This window comes from Cervus canadensis, chromosome 15, assembly GCF_019320065.1.
Source record: "Cervus canadensis isolate Bull #8, Minnesota chromosome 15, ASM1932006v1, whole genome shotgun sequence".
Classification (NCBI taxonomy): domain Eukaryota; kingdom Metazoa; phylum Chordata; class Mammalia; order Artiodactyla; family Cervidae; genus Cervus; species Cervus canadensis.
Window position 1 is genome coordinate 37,853,620 of NC_057400.1, and position 18,343 is coordinate 37,871,962.

At 35.4% G+C, this 18,343-nt stretch overlaps 1 protein-coding gene across 5 annotated transcripts in view; it reads right to left on the minus strand.

Annotated features, from left to right (window-relative positions):
- The window catches only part of ACVR1C (activin A receptor type 1C), an 86,728-nt gene that overhangs the window by 12,259 nt on the left and 56,126 nt on the right, over window positions 1-18,343 (minus strand). For 4 of the 5 annotated variants that reach the window (XM_043488104.1, XM_043488108.1, XM_043488106.1 and 1 more), the window contains 5 exons: window positions 16,148-16,378; window positions 13,403-13,570; window positions 11,935-12,091; window positions 9,946-10,070; window positions 5,474-5,604 (listed from right to left, as the gene is read on the minus strand). In XM_043488104.1, coding sequence (XP_043344039.1) covers window positions 5,474-5,604; window positions 9,946-10,070; window positions 11,935-12,091; window positions 13,403-13,570; window positions 16,148-16,378 — 812 coding nt within the window. The remainder of the gene's footprint in view (window positions 1-5,473; window positions 5,605-9,945; window positions 10,071-11,934; window positions 12,092-13,402; window positions 13,571-16,147; window positions 16,379-18,343) is intronic. The other variant, XM_043488107.1, reaches the window with a different exon arrangement.

Sequence of the window (18,343 nt, forward strand, 5' to 3'; positions counted from 1 at the left end):
CAAAGTAATGCTCAAAATGCTCCAAGCCAGGCTTCAACAGTATGTTAACTGTGAACTTTCAGATGTTCAAGCTGGATTTAGAAAAGGGAGAGGAACCAGAGGTCAAATTGCCAACATGCATTGGATCATTGAAAAAGCAAGAGAGTTGCAGAAAATCATCTACATCTGCTTAATTGACAATGCTAAAGCCTTTGACTATGTGGATCACAACAAACTGTGGAAAATTCTTCAAGAGATGGGAATACCAGACCACCTGACCTGCCTCTTGATAAATAGGTACTCAGGTCAGGTGGTCTGGTATTCAGAATCTGTATACAGAAATCTGTATGTAACACTTAGAACTGGACATGGAACAACAGACCGGTTCCAATAGGAAAAGGAGTACGTCAAGGCTGTATATTATCACCCTGCTTATTTAACTCATATGCAGAATACATTATGAGAAATGCTGGGCTGGAGGAAGCACAAGCTTGGATCAAGATTTCCAGGAGAAATATCAGTAACCTCAGATATGTAGATAACATCATCCTTATGGCAGAAAGTGAAGAAGAACTAAAGAGTCTCTTGATGAAAGCGAAAGAAGAGAGTGAAAAAGTTGGCTTAAAACTCAACATTCAGAAAACTAAGATCATGGCATCCAGTCCCATCACTTCATGGCAAATAGATAGGGAAACAATGGAAACAGTGATAGACTTTAATTTGGGGGGGCTCCAAAATCACTGCAGATGGTGACTGCAGCCATGAAATTAAAAGACAATTGTTCCTTGGAAGGAAAATTATGACCAACCTAGACAGCATACTAAAAAGCAGAGACATTACTTCGCCAACAAAGGTCCATCTAGTCAAAGCTATTCCTTTTCCAGTAGTCATATATGGATGTGAGAGTTAGACCATAAAGAAACCTGAGCACCAAAGAATTGATGCTTTTGAACTGTGGTATTGGAGAAGACTTTTGAAAGTCCCTTGGACTGCAAGGAGATCCAACCAGTCCATTGTAAAGGAAATCAGTCCTGAATATTCATTGGAAGGACTGATGTTGAAGCTGAAACTCCAATACTTGGCCACCTGATGTGAAGAACCGACTCATTGGAGAAGACCCTGATGCTGGGAAAGACTGAAAGTGGGAGGAGAAGGGAACAAAGAGGATGAGATGGTTGGAAGGCATCACCAACTCAATGGACATGAGTTTGAGTAAACTCCGGGAGTTGGTGATAGACAGGGAGGCCTGACGTGCTGCAGTCCATGGGGTCGCAAAGAGTCAAACAGACTGAGCGATTGAACTGAACAGTGAAATTAAGATATTTTTTTTAAATTTTGTAAAAACACAGATATTAACACTATAGAGGATATACATTTTCCTTTAAATGAAAATTAAAAATTAATTTAATTATGGGAATATGACAGAATAACTATTGTACAAAATATTCTAAGAAAGGACATGAAGGACAAAAATGGATATGGGATGGGCTGGAAATTCCCTGTGTTGATCTTGATGGTAAGTATACATGTATACTTTTTTTTTTAAGTCATCAAGCTGTACACTAAAATTTATGCATTTTATTATATGCAAATTATACCACAATAAAATAATGATAAAAATCAGTATAAGTGAACTGGTAAATAAATAGGATAAATAACAGAGGGGAAAACAATGAGAAGGCATGAATCCAGAGTGGTAAAAGAAATCACTGTAGCAAGGAGCTGCTCTGGGGGCATCTTTGGATCTTACAGTCTAGAATTTCAGAACTGACGGACTACATGAGAAAGACAGGAAACATAGTCTAAAGCACACAAAAAAATGTCAGAAGAAGATGCTTACAAATTCTAGACTGTAAGGATGAATTGGCCTTAGAAGGAACTTTGTAAAGAAAATTGCCTAGATCTTGACTCTTGGGAAAGAAGAAAAAATCAAACCTTAGCCTTATGATGTTGCAGTAAACCTGAGTTCATAACGAAAATTCACAAGCAGACGAGGAAACAAACCATCTTTAACAAGAGGCAGTTAAAACAAAAAAATAGGAAAATCAAACCTATCAAAACACTAGATGTTAGAGTTAAATGATATGAAAAATAAAATAAGTAAAAAGCAAAGAGAAAAGTCTAAACATTAGCATAAAAAAGTGTATTTATAAAAGAAAAAGTACTTTTCATGTCAGTAAAACTTGACATGAAAAATATAACTATTATAATAAAAAACCTAAATGGATGAGTTAAATGACAGACTGTGCTGTGCTGTGCTAAGTCGCTTCATTTGTATCTGACTCTTCGTGACCGTATGGACTGCAGCCCACCAGGCTCCTCTATCCACGAGATTCTCCAGGTAAGAATATTGGAGTGGGTTGCCATGCCTTTCTCCAGGGGACCTTCCCAACCCAGGGATGGTAGAATTCGCATCTTTTGCAGCTCCCTCTTTGGCAGGTGGGTTCTTCACTACTAGTGCCACCTGGGAAGCCCAAATGGCAGATTAGACACATGTAAATATAGAATTGGTGAACTAGAAGATAAATATGAGAGACTATTCATAAATACAGGAATATGAACAGTAGGAAAGAATAAGAGACAAGCAAAGTAAAATGAAAGGTCTAACATGCATACAGTGAGTTCTGTAAAAATGGGCAATAAAAAATGCAAAGATGAACTATTTGAAGAGATAATGGCTCAGAATTTTCCACAACTGAGGATAGTCACAAATCTTAAGAATCAGAAAGTCCAAAACATCCAGACAAAATTGATCAAGAGATATCCATACCAAATACATCATAGAGAAACTCAGAATGCAAAAGACATAAAGAAGTTCTTAAAGAGGTCTGGAAGAAAAGATAAATTAACTAAAAATAATCTAAAATTAGCTGACTTCTCAACAACAATAATGGAAGTCAGAAGCTAGTGGAATAACATCTTTAAAGTACTTAGAGAAAATAACTGCAAACCTAAATCCTAATGCCCAGATAAACTATTTGTTCAGAATTGAGGACAAAATAAAGATGTTTTCAGACACCCAAACACTGAAAGAACTTACAACTTTTAGATCCTCACTAAAAAGCAATTCAAATAAAATACATTTAAAAGATGCACATGAAGAAATCAGAAAATTACCTTAAAATGAAGCTCTGAGAGCCAAGAAGGAATGTTGAACAAAGAAAATGATAAACATGTTCATAACTCCAGAAAAAAAATGATGATGGTATAAAAATCTCACAAACATCTAATATGTGGGATTAATACAAAACAAAAGAGAACTAAAATATTGGGCAAAAATGAACAAATTCATTGCATAAAATGTAGAAAATTCATTGTATAAAAATGACATTATTAGGCTTATTCTAGGAATGCATGATTGGTTTAACAGTGGAAAATCCACAAATGCAATCTATCACAATAAAACCCTAAAGCAGAAATGACATAGCACCTCAGAGATAGTAAGAAAGCTTTTATCAAACCAAAGTCAGTTTTTATGAGCAAAACCCACAGCAAATATGACATTCAAAGGTGAGACATGCAAGTTTTTAAGGAGCAAAACTATCGTCCCTTTCAGGCAACATTATACTGGAAGTCCTAGAAACTGTAATAACAAAGCTATGAGGATTGGTTCTAGAACTCTCATTATTTGGAGGTAATGATCATCTATGTGGACACTCCAAAAGAATCTACAGTTTTATACCCTAAAGAAATAATTTGTACAGACATATACACTTCCCTGGTGGCTCAGACGGTAAAGCGTCTCCCTACAATAAGGGAGACCCGGGTTCGATCCCTGGGTGGGGAAGATCCTCTGGAGAAGGCAATGGCAACCCACTCCAGTACTCTTGCCTGGAAGATCCCATGGGAGAAGCCTGGTAGGCTACAGTCCATGGGGTGGCAAAGAGTTGGGCACGACTGAGCGACTTCACTTCACTTCACATACACACAGAGCAGCATTGTTCTAAAAGAAGCTAAAAATCACACATATGACAATCAACAGCAGAATGAAAAACAGAAATTGTGCTATATCCATACAATAGAATACTATACAGATATGCAAATAAACCAATAATAGCTGTACTATATACGGTAAAGTTAAAAAAAAAAACTAACAAGAATATCCATAGTATCAATAATACATTTCACAAATAAACAAAAGTTAGCCATAGATATATAGCTAAATTCTAAAGAAAAGAAAAGTAATAATAAAATGATTAGTTACAATAGCAGCCTCTCAGAGGGATGAAGAATGTTCAAAGGTATTAGAAGTGTTCTATTTTTTAAACTTGGAATTCTAATATTATCCTTTAAATTTATATATGTGTTAATATTCTTTCATTTATGCATGAAATGGTTAATGTTAGAAAAAGTTTTAATTTCAATTTTGTTATAAATGCCTCAAATTCTGCTTCTAAAATAAGTATATTTTACCTATATAGAATACTTTACCTGTATTCTAAACAAAATGGAAATATCAGGACATAAATCTTGCCTTGAATAGAAAATGAGTTGAGTGAAACATGAAGGAGAGGAAAAATGAGGGGAAAAATAACTGTTTAAGACATGACACATGACAGAGACAAAACTAAAAGATGTCACCTAAAAAAACACCTCAAGCATTATACTTACACATGGCAGAAGATAAACAGTCATAATTGGGATAGGGAGATTAAAGCATTAAAATAGTTTTGGAATTTGTTAGATGCTTTATAGTCTTTCCCCTACCTTCCCTTCTACTTTCTGTGGGAGTTAGAAAAGTCTTTCTCTTCACATAGGCAAAACAAGCATTGCAATATGTCTGCTCTATGATGGTTACTACGTGTGTGGTTCAGAATAAGGAGATAAACAACAATGATCCCTGCCACGGAGAAGTTTTCTGATGAAAGAAAGCCATACATTAGGGATTAAGAATAACTTGTTGAATATAAGGATGACTAAAATTGTAATAATCGTGTAGCACAAACATTGACTACCCTCTGAATATGCCTGTGTTTCTGACATCCCCAGTCCCCCTCAGTTAGATGGGACTGTGTAACTGGTTCTGGTCTATGAACCACGAGTGGAAGTGCTGTGTGTCACTTGGGGCAAAGCATTAGAGAGCTGGTGTCTGACCGTCTAGCTTCTCCCTTCCCCTGACCTATGCCTCTGGAACTATGTGTTGAAATAGCAGCATCCCAAGTCAAAGTCACCTGGATTACTGAGTCGCCAAATATAGCACAGATGCTGATGAAAGTTGCCTAACCTGTAAGGGACTTGGCATAGCAAGAAATAAAGTCTTATGTAAAGTCACTGGGATGTCAAGGTAGTTCCTGTCACATAATTTAGCATTATGATACCAACAGCTAAAGGGAATAAAATCCTTCTGAAGCTTATACAAACACATATACCCACGTATGTGAAATGAATTGGAGGCCTAAATTAAGAGAAAGGAACTACATGGTGTCTGAAAATCCTCTCTGATACTTGCCTCAAACTTATAGTGGGAAAAATATATATAAGAACATAGCCTTACTTCACAGCTTTGCCACTGGTTTGGAATACTTGGTCGTAACTTCTGGTCACAAACAACCTTCCTCATTTCTTCTACTGAGGGATCTGAAGGCACCACGTCATAATAAGGCAACTGGTACTCCTCAACAATTCCTACAAAAAATTTACATAATAAATTTTCTGGTGTGAATAAAAAACAAAGATGTTTATTTGAAAATAATACCAATTAAGTTTTCTAGGCACAAGTGGCATGCTGGAAAACTGGAAAATCAGGTTTATTCAAATTATGTATCACTGTAATACCAAACCTACAAGATGAAAGCTCTCAGTTGAGTAGTTATATGTTTATAAAATTATTATGAAAATTTATATAATTTTGATTATCATTTATATGATATAAAACAAAAATATATAATTATTATATAAAATATACTGTTTTATATTATATATTACATTTAATTTTATATAAAAACATTATTACATTTATAGAACTTTTAATAATTATAAAAATACTGGTCACAGCAAACACCCTCTTTCAACAACACAAGAGAAGACTCTACACATGGGCATCACCAGATGGTCAACACTGAAATCAGACTGATTATACTCTTTGCAGCCAAAGATGGAGAAGCTCTATACAGTCAGCAAAAACAAGACCAGGAGCTGACTGTGGCTCAGATCGTGAACTCCTTATTGTCAAATTCAGACTGAAATTGAAGAAAGCAGGGAAAACCACTAGACCATTCAGGTATGACCTAAATCAAATCCCTTATGACTATACAGTGGAAGTGAGAAATAGATTTAAGGGACGAGATCTCAAAGACAGAGTGCCTGATGAACTATGGACGGAGGTTTGTGATATTGTACAGGAGATAGGAATCAAGATCGTCCCCAAGAAAAAGAAATGCAAAAAAGCAAAATGGCTGTCTGAGGAGGCCTTAAAAATAGCTGTGAAAAGAAAAGATGCGAAAAGCAAAGGAGAAAAGGCAAGATATACCCATTTGAATGCAGAGTTCCAAAGAATAGCAAGGAGAGATAAGAAAGCCTTCCTCAGTGATCAATGCAAAGAAATAGAGGAAATCAATACAATGGGAAGGACTAGAGATCTCTTCAAGAAAATTAGAGATATCAAGGGAACATTTCATACAATGATGGGCTCAATAAAGGACAGAAACTGTATGGACCTAACAGAAGCAGAAGATATTAAGAAGAGGTGGCAAGAATACACAGAAGAACTGTACAAAAAAGATCTTCACGACCCAGGCAATCACGATGGTGTGATCACTCACCTAGAGCCAGACATCTTGGAATGTGAAGTCAAGTGAGCCTTAGGAAGTATTACTACAAACAAAGCTAGTGGAGGTGATGGAATTCCAGCTGAGCTATTTCAAATTCTAAAAGATGATGCTGTGAAAGTGCTGCACTCAATATGTCAGCAAATTTGGAAATCTCAGCAGTCATCACAGGACTGGAAAAGGTCAGTTTTCATTCCAATCCCAAAGAAAGGCAATGCCAAAGAATGCTAAACTACCACACAATTGCACTCATCTCACACACTAGTAAAGTAATGCTCAAAATTCTCCAAGTCAGGCTTCAGCAATATGTGAACCATGAACTTCCAGATGTTCAAGCTGGTTTTAGAAAAGGCAGAGGAACCAGAGAACAAATTGCCAACATTCGCTGGATCATTGAAACAGCAAGAGAGTTCCAGAAAACCATCTATTTCTGCTTTATTGACTATGCCAAAGCCTTTGACTGTGTGGATCACAATAAACTGTGGAAAATTCTGAAAGAGATGGGAATACCAGACCACTTGACCTGCCTCTTGAGAAACCAGTATGCAGGTCAGGAAACAACAGTTAGAACTGGACATGGAGCAGCAGACTGGTTCCAAATAGGAAAAGGAATATGTCAAGGCTGTATATTGTCACTGTGCTTATTTAACTTATATGCAGAGTACATCATGAGAAACACTGGGCTGGAGGAAGCACAAGCTGGAATCAAGACTGCCGGGAGAAATATCAATAACCTCAGATATGCAGATGACACCACCCTTATGGCAGAAAGTGAAGAAGAACTAAAGAGTCTCTTGATGAAAGTGAAAGAGGAGCGTGACAAAGTTGGCTTAAAGCTCAACATTCAGAAAACTAAGATCATGGCATCCGGTCCCATCACTTCATGGCAAATAGATGGGGAAACAGTGGCTGACTTTACTTTTCTGGGCTCCAAAATTACTGCAGATGGTGATTGCAGCCATGAAATCAAAAGATGCTTACTCCTTGAAAGAGAAGCTATGTTCAACCTAGACAGAATTTTAAAAACCAGAGACATTGCTTTATAAACAAAAGTCCATCTGGTCAAAGCTGTGGTTTTTCCAGTAGTCATGTATGGATGTGAGAGTTGGACTATAAAGACAGCTGAGTGCAGCAGAATTCATGCTTTTGAACTGTGGCACTGAAGAAGACTCCTGAGAGTCCCTTGGGTTGCAAGGAGATCCAATCAGTCCATCCTAAAGGAGATCAGTTCTGGGTGTTCATTGGAAGGACTGATGTTGAAGCTGAAACTCCAATATTTTGGCCACCTAATGTGAAGAGCTAACTCATTTGAAAAGACCCTGATGTTGGGAAAGATTGAAGGCAGGAGAAGGAGTCAACAGAGAATGAGATGGTTAGATGGCATCACCAACTCAATGGACATGAGATTGGGTAGACTTCGGGAGTTGGTGATGGACAGGGAGGCCTGGCGTGCTCCGATTCATGGGGTCGCAGAGTCGGACACAAATGAGCGACTGAATTGAACCGATAAAATTACATAAATTTGGATTTCCACAAAATGCCATCGTGCAATTCAAAAGTAATACATAATTGCAAAATTTACAGCAGAGCCTCATTGATCTGTGAATGATGTATATTTCTCCATGAATAAAGTATGTTTATCCTTTTCAAAACAAAATGGCTTTCTTCTTTTTGAAAATTGTTAGGTAACCTTTCAAAGGTGAGTTTTTTACATTTGGATTTTAGAAGTGTTACACCTGAAAATGTTCCAGAGAAATGGCCAAAAGTATTTGAAGATGATCTTAATTATCAAAATGATACTTAAATTTAAGAATTTTCTTACAAAATCAGTCTAATTAACTATCGATTTTTTAAAAATTTAAGTATCTAAGAAGTGCCATAATTTAGAAAGTGAAATTCAAATCATGTTACTAAATTAGTATATCAACTATGGAAGAAATTTTAAAGATAAAAATCTAAAAAAAATCTAGGCAAATATCAGTACAAAATTTGAAAAAATAATAACAAATATGTTTGAATCTTGCTATTTACTGAGTATCTTTCTAAGCCCTTTACATGTTTTAACTAATTATTCCTCAAAACCAGTGACTAAAGAAAATACCAGATTATCCCGTGTTTACAGAATCAGGAAACTGAGTCACAAAGTGTGGTGAATTTGTTCAAGGTTATGTCACTACTGAGTGGCAGATCTGGAACTCAGTCCCAAGTTTGGGAATTCCAGTGTCCATGTTCTGTTTCTGCACCACTCTATTGCTTCTATAAATAGTTTCATCTTCCTGAATATTTTACTATCTAACCTAGGAATAAAAGGGGAAAAGCATGTTTTCTCATTCAAATATAATTTTAACCTTGTAAGCTTTTCATTTTTTATTGAATAAGATTGATGTAAGGCAAAATGACATCAATACAAAATGCAATAACTGACCATGGTTTAATCTTGACAGTTATTGTTTACAGAGTAGGCCCTGTACTAAAAGCTTTACATGAGTTAATTGAATTAGTCCATTAAATCCTTAAAACCCAAGAGGTCAGTTTTATTATCTTCATTTTACAGACAAGTGAAGTGAGACCACATACCTCACCTATAGTCAGATATTCAGAAAGTTGCTAAACCAAAGCTTAGGCCTAACTCTGTCTCACTTGAAACTGAAAACTCTAAATCATTTTCTATCAGGATTTAACTTTTCTCCACTGATGCAACAATTTCCTCAGCCTGTGTTTACAGGGTTTCATCCTCCCAAATTCTTCCTCTCATTAATCTCTAAACTGCTGGGAGCAGAATCAGGAAGTTAGTCTTTGCTCACCTCTGCCCTCCACTTTAATTCTCACATATTCATCATCACCGGAAAGAAAAGAACAAGAAAAGCCTGAGAACCAGAACACTTGAATTTAAATCCTGTAGCCTTGGCAAGGCATTTAGCTTCTTTGGGTTTCATTTCTGATAAAAAATAGGAAAACAGCTTAAACAAAAAAAAGTTCAAGGGCTTTGCAAAATATTATTATGGAAACCAGCATTATCAGGAGAACTAAGCAGTAATTACAACTTAAAATCTCCATTCTGTTCAAGATGCTCCATTTTTACCACTGGAAAGATATCAACAAAAGATAACCTTTTAAATGTTTAGAAATAATTTGATATAGTGCATTGGATTCAAGCACCAAGGAAAGGCAGACACAAAGAGTATTTCCAAAATCTTACCTCCAACTGAACACCTCCGGGCTATTTCCCAGTAAACCAGACCAACAGAATAGATGTCAGCTCGTTTGAAGGACTCGAAGATATTCACATTTATTGTATCATCAAGCATTTCAGGGGCCATATACCTTCAAAAACATGCATATTTCAGATTCCGTCTATGATTTTATAGCAGTATGGTAAAACACAATCTTAATTCATCCTGATATATAAGTTAAGGCAGTTTACATCAAATTTACAGGGGGATCTGAGCCACTATAATAGAATAAAATTAAATAATACAGTTATCAAAAGATAAGTTTAAAAACTTTAAAAATAGAACCAGAGGTCATCCTAGTGTTAAAGCATGTGGGTCAGGAGCCAAATACTTGGAATGCACCCAACAGAAAAGATGGAACTCAAGTTCCACCAGCAGTTTGTAGCCAAGAAAGCTCTTTGAGGGCAAGGAGTATATTTTATTCATCATTGTGGGCCTGGTACACAGTGCTCAGAATTATTCCACAAATACTTGCTCTGAATAAACAACTTTATTATATTGGCTTGGCCAATGAACTTTTTGGCCAACTGAATACACTGGCTTCAAAACATATATTCATATTGCTTATTGGCACCAAGATAATTCAGGCTGCTTGAATAGAATTAAATCAAATTCTACAATCCATGGGACCTGACTGAGCCAAGCTGTCCTAGGGAGATTTCGAGGATTTCTCAGAATAGTGACGTGAGGACACAACACTCTTCCCAGTCTTTTAAGTTTTAGATTCTCTGAAGGAATCCAGTATCCAAGTCTTCCCTGAAGTACAGGTTAAAGCTTGCTTTTTAAAGGGAAAAGAGAAGGGCTTAGGGCTTAGGGCTTAGGGTTTAGGGCTTAGGGCTTGCCCAGTCGGAATAAAACATCCTGAAGTGTTTCTGGGGCCCACTAAAGTCTCCCACGAAACCAAGTGAAGGACTCAGCCTGGAATCTCAAATATGGCTTGGACACTAACTATACCAGCTTAGAAATTCTCTACTCTCAAGGGCCTTAACAACTCCAGGAAAGTGTTTTGGTTGTTTCTGATTTCAAGGTCAATAAACCTGGAATTATGCCAAATAGCACAGATCCTTAAATTCAAATGAAAGGAAATGGAAGTATGCTGGCCATATGGCTACAGTCTGGCTATAATAGGAAAACACCAGAAATTCCATTACTAATGGGCCTGTCTTGACATATGTGTGGTATGCTTTATTTATATTATGTTTGTTCTTAACTTTCAGAGATTCTGTTCCTTGAAAGTGGGAACTGTGTCCAAACTCATAGTATCTTAATACACATCAACTTGGGAGACTTCCGGATAAGTACAACCATAGGATAAGTATAACCATATATTATATAATATTTTTAAGTATTGAAAGGATATAATAGCACATATATACATTCACTGTAAGAGTCCCTTACTTATCTGTATATTGATTCTATATCAATTGTTTAGAGTCGGAATATACACAACTAGCCTTGAATTTCAGATCATTTATAAAATATAGAGGCTTTGAAAAAGCTATACATTGCTGATGGTTTTGTTTTTTTTTCTCTCTGTAAGAAAATGTATTCTCAGATGTGACAAACTAAAAGTAATATACCACCATCAATTCCATCATTCCTCTGTACTGATTCCCCACCCAAATAGCTACTTTCTGTAAGATTCAATGCCAAACTCTCCTTGCTTTATAACCATTGTGCCACTGATTTCTCAGTGAACCAGAGAAGAATTCTTGCTTTCTTAGGCCTAATGATGTTGGATATGCTGCCGTCCTCTCTAAACACATATCCCAGGCATTCATGTTTATGGGGCAGTCATAAGTCTTTGGAGTAAGAAATGGCAACCTATTCCAGTGTTCTTGCCTGGAAAATGCCATGGACAAAGGAGCCTAGTGGGCTACAGTGCGTGGGGTAGCAAAGAATCAAACACGACTTAGCAACTAAACAACATATGCTACCAAAGTATGTTATCTTACCTTTTGGTTCCTACTTTAGGGTTCTGAGGTATGTCAATAGTGTTCAGTATTGAATCATGCTTCACAGCCAACCCCAAGTCTGCTATGGCACAAGTTTCACATTTTTTCACTAAGATATTCTTTGATTTTATATCTCGATGAGCAATAGCAGGTTTACCTATGAAGCATAAGATAAATGTATGCACTTTTTCCATTACTGAAGATTGAATCTCTCCAAGAGGATTCATTTTGAAAGACTTGGTTCAGATGTTACCTTCTAAGAAAGGTCTTTCCTGACCCCTAATCAACATCCCAATTCACCATCATCAGACTACCCCCATTTTGCCTTCTTCATAGCTTTTACCGCTATCTGAGTTATCTTATTTATTTGTAGGCATTATTTGTCATTCCCAAGTAGACTGTAGGCTACATAAGACAGTGGTTAAGTCTTACTCATCACCATCCCTCCTTGCTTAGAATACTAGGTGACATTTAGTAACCACTAATAAATATTTGTTGAATAAGTAGGGAAAGTATTAGCATTGTTACATCCACATAAGAACATAGCAAATATTCTCCTAAAAAACAAGTTTCAAACGTTTATTATCCTAGACCAGAAGTCCTCAGATTTGGTCCAAAGATCCCTGGGGGCCCTTGAAGCTCTTTTCCAATGACATATCTGTGTGATGTCACCTTTTCTTTACACACTTTAACCAATAACAACATACTGGGGCAGACTAAATGAAGAACAGGTGTGAAAATCCAGACATTAAGGAGATTTGCAAATGTGTAAAACAAAACCATTATTTTAGCTAGATTGGGTTTTATACTATAAAAATTATGTTTTTAAAACTGTTATTTATTTTCATATTTAATTATTAATTATTATACTTTAAGTAAATTAATAAATATTTTAAAATCTATTTTCATTTCTAATATAGTAAATATTAACAGATATAACCCACATCCACAAACTTTTGGGTCCTCAATAATTTTTAAGCATTTAAAGGGATCAATAATCCAAATCTGAGAAGTACTACAGTGACAAGACCAACTTTCTAGAGCCAATTCTCTATTAACTCAATAAATAGACAAGACAGTGTGTATTATTTGGCTTTCAAGTACATGATATAGAAGTATTTTTAAGATCACCTTACCCTTTCCAATTTTTTAAAAACAGTTCAATTATTTGTAACTTCTGAGAATGGAGCATTTGCTACCAAAGCAAGATCTCTCAGATACATATGCTAAACAGTGACAATAGAGCCACTAGGAATAAAAATATTATTATGGCTAGTATACAAAATGATGAGTATGTAGGTAAGAGTTGGCTATATCATGCCAAAACCTTCAGCTTTATAAAGTACTTTTAGAGTTTCTTTACATTTGAAAACTTTTTGTAATAAACTAAAACCCAGCTGAACACTAAAATACAACTTAGTGCTTCTATCCTCATATTCAAGGAGAAAAAAAATTAGAAAATACATACCTTGTGTACCAACAATCTCCATATGAAGGTGGGCCAGACCACTAGCTATTGATAGTGCCAGCCTGATCATTCCAGCCACTGTCACTGTGTTTCTATTCAAATAGTCATATAAGGAACCCTGTTCATGATATTCAGAGACAAGCCAAAGCTGAGTCCAAGTTCCATTATCTAACAGAAAAATTATTTTGTTGCTGTAAGTTTATGTTAAGAAAGAAGACAAAAGCTTTTAACAAATGTCAGCATTTAAAGTACATCTGTATCGTTAACAAAGCAAAGTTAATTCCGCCAATGATAATACAGTCCGAGTTAGTAGAATGAAAATTTTCAGTGAATTCCTATTGATAGAGCAGAACCTATTACATGTACCCACCATCACCATAGGAAACTGTAAGGCAGTGATTCCAACAACTGAACTACTCCTTTCTTATTCCCTCTATATCAATACCTGCTGGTAATAGCAACCACATTATAGGAGAAACTACTGAGAGATGCATTTAGGCTCAGCATTGTGTTATAAATTATTCTTGAGCTTTTAAGAAAGATTGTACCAATAGGAAACAGAAATACAGCAAATTTACACAAAGTATTATTACTATCATAAAAGCTCTACTATTCCAAGCATGTTCATCTTATTCAGCTTTCAAAATAGGAAGTTTACAATTCCTTTCAAAGCTTATATTAGTACCAATCACAATTACTAGGCCTTTTCAAATAATTTGCCTTATTTAACCAAAAGCTAATCCAGTTTATAAAAGATTTTTAGCAGAAGAGAAATTAGCCTAAAAATTATCTACATGTTAGAGTCCCTAGACTTCGCTTTAGCTTTCAGAATAAAATGCCTACAATAGCCCTGGGAAGTCCTGACCAGTTTTATTCTCAGTGAAAGGAAACTATAATTAATGAACATTTGGTAAGGAATTTTTCCACCTAGTGCTTTACATACAAGAGCTCCTATTTACCCAAATATTTCATTTCCAAATCCAGGTAGTGATAAAATTTCTGAAGAATTCAAAGATCAACATAACATGATAAATTTTGCTAATAAAGAAACAGCCTACATATATTAATAAAACTAATCCTTACTCACACCTCTCTCCCTGCTCAACAGCAGCGGTTATCTTTGCCCTCTCGTATCAATGTCTTAGTCAGACAGTTGACTAAAAGTGAAATTGTAAATGTTGCAAAAGACATAGAAATGCATGAAGATGAAAGTGATGTTAGAGACCATTTGGGATCAAAGCCACAGACAAGGAGGCCATCAACAAAGGTAAACCAGTTAAACTGAATAAGAAACAATCAAGGGTTATCTTTCCTGTGAACATTATTTTATAATCCAATAAATGTAATGATTAAATTAGGTCCATCAGGATAAACCACATAACTACAGTCATTACTACTTTCATAACATTGCAAATTAAGCTAATTAGTAGATAGATTCGCTCAATGTTATACAGAAAAAGTATAAGTTCTTAACAACTTAATCAGAAATGCTTCCTTTTCAATAGTATAGTTAAGAATTTGGAAAGAATCTTCTTTTTTAAGCTCAGTTTCTCCCTGGCTTTACTTGGTTTTACTCACTTTCTCCCTGGCAAATCAGAAAAGACAAGGCATCAACAAATGTAACTATGGGCAAAATGTATAACAACAATAAGATTCTCTTTGGCTATCTAATTAATCACAAATACTTTCATGACCAAGCTTATATTAAATAGAAGTAACCATAGATTTTTAAATTTCATAGGTAATGGTAGGTTTCTAATAGCCACAGATAATTTGGTTTTTTAGAAAAAGGTTACAATCAATACCTTTCCAAGGTTCTTAATGAGTATTACTGATTCAAATAATAAAATAATTGACTGGATCAAGTTTTGCTCACTTTTGTTCTCTGTTTCTCTTTAAGGCAACTATTTCATAGCCAAATGAGTAAAAGCTATGCAAAAAGAAGAAAGACAGCATAGGTAATACACAGGCTTTATATTCAGTCCCTGATTACTGGGCATGTGACTACTGAATTATATACCAAAAAAGTGATGATCTGTCTTGTTCCACAAATCTCAGAATGTTGTGTTATTTGGGGTTGTTAATGTTAAACCTCAAGATATAAACCATACCCAAAGTACATTAATTTCACTAAAATTACCTTGCTTGCTACCATTCTAATAATGTTCATAGAAAACTTGAGTCCTGGAGTTGAATTGTGATGTGCAGAGGAAAGTATAGTCCTAACAAAGATGAATAGTCAGCCATCGTTCACTGGTATTTTTGTATCAATTATCAAAATATTGAAACATTTCTGTCCTGTTTAATTAACAGCTGCTATTCAAAACCTCCAGTGATAATCCTTTGCCCTAGACACCAAAGGCAACTCTGGAACCCTCAAGATGCCTCCGGATCTTTTTATGACTCAGCAACTAAAGGGATAAAACCTAGCCTGGCAGGGTTCTCCCAGAACTCTGTTACAGTTGAAGTTTCTGTTCTGATTGGTTAGTTCCTGTGCCATACCAGTCATCAAATATTTTAAATATCAAACTGGCTATAGTGTCATCATGACTATATATCACTCATCTGCCCTGCTTTCTTGTACATTTATTGCACATTTACTTGTGGACAAGAGGAAAGCATCTTCTTTTCTCAAAAATGAGATCAGACTTTCATGGAGATTTTATTAAAACAAAGAGATTATTTATTCTCCTTTGATAATAAACATAAAATTTTATTTGCTGAACTCAATTAGGTTGAAAATACCTTTGTTGTCAGCAGCAATGAAACCAAGGATGTTTTCATGTCTCAGCATAACTGTCTGATAAATTTCTGCCTCTCGAAACCACGATCTTTCATCTCTGGAGGAGAATATTTTCACAGCCACATCTTCTCCACACCATCTTCCATGCCAGACCTCACCAAATCTACCTTTTCCTACTATTTCCTGAAGTACAATCGTCCTTGCAATTGTTCTTTGAACCAACAGAGGTAGACCTAACCAAAGAAAACATGAAATTGATTATTAAAAACAAGTAATTGCCGGAAAACAATTGTCATGATGACCATTATTTTCACATAAAAGGCAAACATTTAAGCACTTTAATAATTTTACTGATTTTGAAGAAATAAGCACCAAGATACCAAACTTAAATGTCAAAGCATGCTCAAAAAACACTATAGGTTCTTTCTATGAATTTCTCTATTCATATTCACAAATAAAAATTTCATGAACATAGGCTGCCATGGCAGATATCTAAGTTTCCAAAATTATTGGAAATTTCTTTGATTTTCACATTAAAAGCAGTCAGTTTACTAAATATACAAAGGTTAAGAACTATATGCTATTATAAGCCTCTTAAATAAAATATATGGTTCCTAGTACAACTGAGAATGCAGAATTATTTATAAATTATTTTTAAAAAACAAATTAAAATTGGAAAATGAAGAATCGGATTCAATAATGAAGTGAAGCAATCATGTTACATTGAAAGCAAGGTACAGTCATGGAACATATCAAATGGATATTTTCTGTGGAATAAAAGAAAGTCAAAGAAAATATATTCTGAGTGTATTAAAATGTTTAGATTCTTTTGAACCAATAGCTTTATACCTCTAGAATTCTAAAGATGTAACATAAAATGCAGAAGAATTTGTCAAAATATTTAATATATTATTACTTAGAGAAAAAGTAGGGGAAAATGTCTGATAATAGAAAAAATTTTAAATACAGTGCAGAGATTAAGACCACAGATAAGAAAGATGGGTTTCAATTTTAGCTGAACCAATGGTAATCATGAACAAGTTATTGAACTTCTCTAAGCTTCAGCTTCCGTGCCTGCAAAACTGCAATAATATTACCTCTCTCAAAGGAACACTGTGAGAATTCATCAGCATGTTAAGCACCCAGCATGGTATTTGGCATATTACATGCTCCATAATGGCTTGCCCTTAATATTAAGTCTAAGGAGGGGTTGTTGTTTAGTCACTAAGTCACACCCAAGTCTTTTGTGACCCCATGGACTATAGCTCACCAGGCTTCTCTCTCCAGGCAAGAATACTGTTTCTCAGGCAAGAATACTGGAGTGGATTGCCATTTCCTTCTCCAGGGGATCTTCCTGACTCAGAGATCAAACCTGCATCTCCTGCATTAGCAGGCAGATTCTTTACCGCTGAGCTACCAGTGAAGTCCAAGGAAGGATTACTTAGAGCCAAAAATAATGCTGTTGTTTATAGAGATATTTCTTAATGACATAGGAAAATACTTTTGCTATAATAAAAACAATACTTTGTTAAATGAAAAAAATACTTTCGCTAAAGAAAAGCAGCAAATTTTATCCATCTAAATAAGTGTATCTAGCTATTCAAAATATGTCTAGGAAAAAAACTAAAAAGAATATATGCTAGATGCTATGATGGGTATTTCTATTTAGTGGGAATTGGGTGAAAAATTGTGAAATTCTTCTTTCTAATGTTGTACATTTTCTTGATTTCCACAACATTCCACAGATATTTATTACTTTTGTAATTAGAAAATAGCTTGAAGAGATCACAGTATAATTTATTCAGAAGAGTGATGTTTAGTGATCACTGTACTCTGATGTCTGGGAAACTCTGATAGCATCAATCCTGTAAGCTCCTGTAGGCTTCACCTCTACTCCTGAAATGAGCCACAATTTGTTCAAATGTTCTCTTCTTCATGGGAACCACCCACTATGACTAAATAAGCACAGACTATAAGTCTGCTATTATAGGTCTCAACAATTAGTCACAAAGCCCCACAGCCAGAAATTTCTTGAGATCACCTGGTTCAATGTTATCATTTTAGAGATGAGAAAATTGGGCCTGCAGGGTAATAAAAAACTTGCCCAGGAATAACTGGAAGACAGACCTACAACTAAAACACTGGCTTTCAATCCAAATTCTTGCTCTCTCACCATCTCAATGGATACGACTACAGTC